This window comes from Monopterus albus, unplaced genomic scaffold (genome assembly GCF_001952655.1).
Source record: "Monopterus albus unplaced genomic scaffold, M_albus_1.0 scaffold120.1, whole genome shotgun sequence".
Classification (NCBI taxonomy): Eukaryota; Metazoa; Chordata; class Actinopteri; order Synbranchiformes; family Synbranchidae; genus Monopterus; species Monopterus albus.
Window position 1 is genome coordinate 788,150 of NW_018128000.1, and position 2,392 is coordinate 790,541.

Genomic DNA, 2,392 nt, shown 5'->3' on the forward strand with positions numbered 1-2,392 from the left:
CTCGGACTCGTCTACCTCCTCATACAAAATCTGCAGAGTCTTGCCACCATCTGATTCTGATCCAAAAAGAGGAGCTCAATAAATCAGGCAGGTGTCACCATTACTTTGAAACAAACTCATGGTTTCTAATATAATTATTACACTTAAGAACCGATAAAGGTGAACTCATGGTTACTAATATAATTATTACACTTAAGAACCGGTTTGTATTTGTTTAAAAACTTCTTGTACACTTTAAAAATGTCTTCAATATTGATAAGTTCTTGGTTTTAATCATCTTCACTGATTCAACAACAAATGATCTTCATGATCTATATTATGATTGTTGATAAAAACCCTCCTTGCAAAGTTACTCACCTTCTCGAGCAGCCGGTGACCACCAGTATCCAGTGAAGCGATCAAACTCTTCCTGTGTGACAAAAGTGGCTACACCAGCAGATTTGGGGTCCTCTTTTGGGTTATCAATACCTAAAATAAAACCACAAATAAAGAAAACTACTGTGGAAAACATTCCCAGTACCAGGTAAACCAGTGTCTGTGAACGTTTCATTCTTGACCTTTGTGGCAGAAGGTGAGCCTTCTCTCTTCTCCTGTTTCGGTGCTGGTCACCCAAATGTCGTTGTTGTTGATGAAAGCAATAAAGTTGGGGTCCCCGGGGCAAATTTTGGGGTCCATGCGTGTGCCGGAACTCTGGCTCTTAATCTCTACAGGATTCATGGGAGAAGTCTGCACAAACCCAATGAGCACAAAGAGGACAAGTTTGTGTAGTTCCCAGTCACAGTAGCAGTAGAAGCTGAGACTCAGCACTTAATTGTAGTTATTCATTATTTTATTTCAAATTAAATGTAATGAAGCACAGAGCCTAAAAACAAAAAGTTACTTTTTGAACTGTGTATAATCATAAAATTATCTAAAGCATATCACTGTCATTTCTGTACTGAAACTACTTCTAGCTAATGAGCAGATTTATACACCAATTCTGGTGCATCTGTAAAAAGCAAGTATCAGCCAATAGTAAGTATGTCTAGAGTTGGGTTGTGTTATGATCCTGCTTATACTCTACAGGGTCGAGGAACACAGGAAATAAACTCAGGATACACAGAATACCGGAGGACTCAACAGAGGGCAACGTGACTTTAAAAAGAGACAAGATTCTTTCCCCCATTCTGTGCAATTGGGCAAGAACAGCTTAACTTAACTGTCCTTTAACTCACAGTGAAGCTATTGTCTCTACCATCACGGCAGTAGTACAGACTGCTGTTGGCCTGGAACAGGAAGAGGCCGCTGGGTTGGTGGTAGTCATAGGAGGTGATGCCAGACACCCCTAAACGTTTCCTCTCTCGCAGCAACTCCTCCTCCCGGGAGAAATTCCTGTGGTGAGGGCTGGCCCAGATAAGGCTCCAGCATGTTTGTGTGCACGCTAAGACTCACAAGTTCTCCTCCTCCCCTCTCCCTCACCTGCCTCTGTTGGCGACCACAGCCCCAACACCGTGTATAATAATAAAATTATCTAAAGCATATCACTGTCATTTCTGTACTGAAACTACTTCTAGCTAATGAGCAGATTTATACACCAATTCTGGTGCATCTGTAAAAAGCAAGTATCAGCCAATAGTAAGTATGTCTAGAGTTGGGTTGTGTTATGATCCTGCTTATACTCTACAGGGTCGAGGAACACAGGAAATAAACTCAGGATACACAGAATACCGGAGGACTCAACAGAGGGCAACGTGACTTTAAAAAGAGACAAGATTCTTTCCCCCATTCTGTGCAATTGGGCAAGAACAGCTTAACTTAACTGTCCTTTAACTCACAGTGAAGCTATTGTCTCTACCATCACGGCAGTAGTACAGACTGCTGTTGGCCTGGAACAGGAAGAGGCCGCTGGGTTGGTGGTAGTCATAGGAGGTGATGCCAGACACCCCTAAACGTTTCCTCTCTCGCAGCAACTCCTCCTCCCGGGAGAAATTCCTGTGGTGAGGGCTGGCCTGAGGTCAGGGATGGCAGGAGGACACACAACAGGACAATGATGACCGACTGAAGTCAAAGACATGGACATGGTAAACAAATGGTAAGAAATCTTTGCTATACTAAATTAAAGAGAGAAAAGCCATGTATTAATAAGTAGAACCACTAATCAACACAGCCCAGTTTAACACAAACTGCCATTGTTATTTTGTCTTCAGGGAAGATTTACACAAGTTTTAAGGACCACCGAGAAAGATGCAAGAAAAGACTGGTTCACAATCATCCTCTAAACAATTTAAAACTCTTAAAAGGACTAAAAATTCTCTTCACCTGAAAGTGATCTAGCATCTGTTTCCATGACAAAACCAGAAGGGCATCTTTGCGAATCTTCTTGGGAATGTCTGAGTAGAGTAAAGCATTTTTT

General features: G+C 41.8%; 1 protein-coding gene across 1 annotated transcript in view; it reads right to left on the reverse strand.

Annotated features, from left to right (window-relative positions):
- The window catches only part of LOC109966873 (dipeptidyl peptidase 9-like), a 15,525-nt gene that overhangs the window by 8,637 nt on the left and 4,496 nt on the right, over window positions 1–2,392 (reverse strand). Inside the window, exons 4-8 of the mRNA XM_020612081.1 lie at window positions 2,299–2,392; window positions 1,825–1,988; window positions 558–739; window positions 358–468; window positions 5–56 (exon numbers count right to left, since the gene is read on the reverse strand). The exon at window positions 2,299–2,392 is cut by the window's right edge and continues 18 nt beyond it. Coding sequence (XP_020467737.1) covers window positions 5–56; window positions 358–468; window positions 558–739; window positions 1,825–1,988; window positions 2,299–2,392 — 603 coding nt within the window. The remainder of the gene's footprint in view (window positions 1–4; window positions 57–357; window positions 469–557; window positions 740–1,824; window positions 1,989–2,298) is intronic.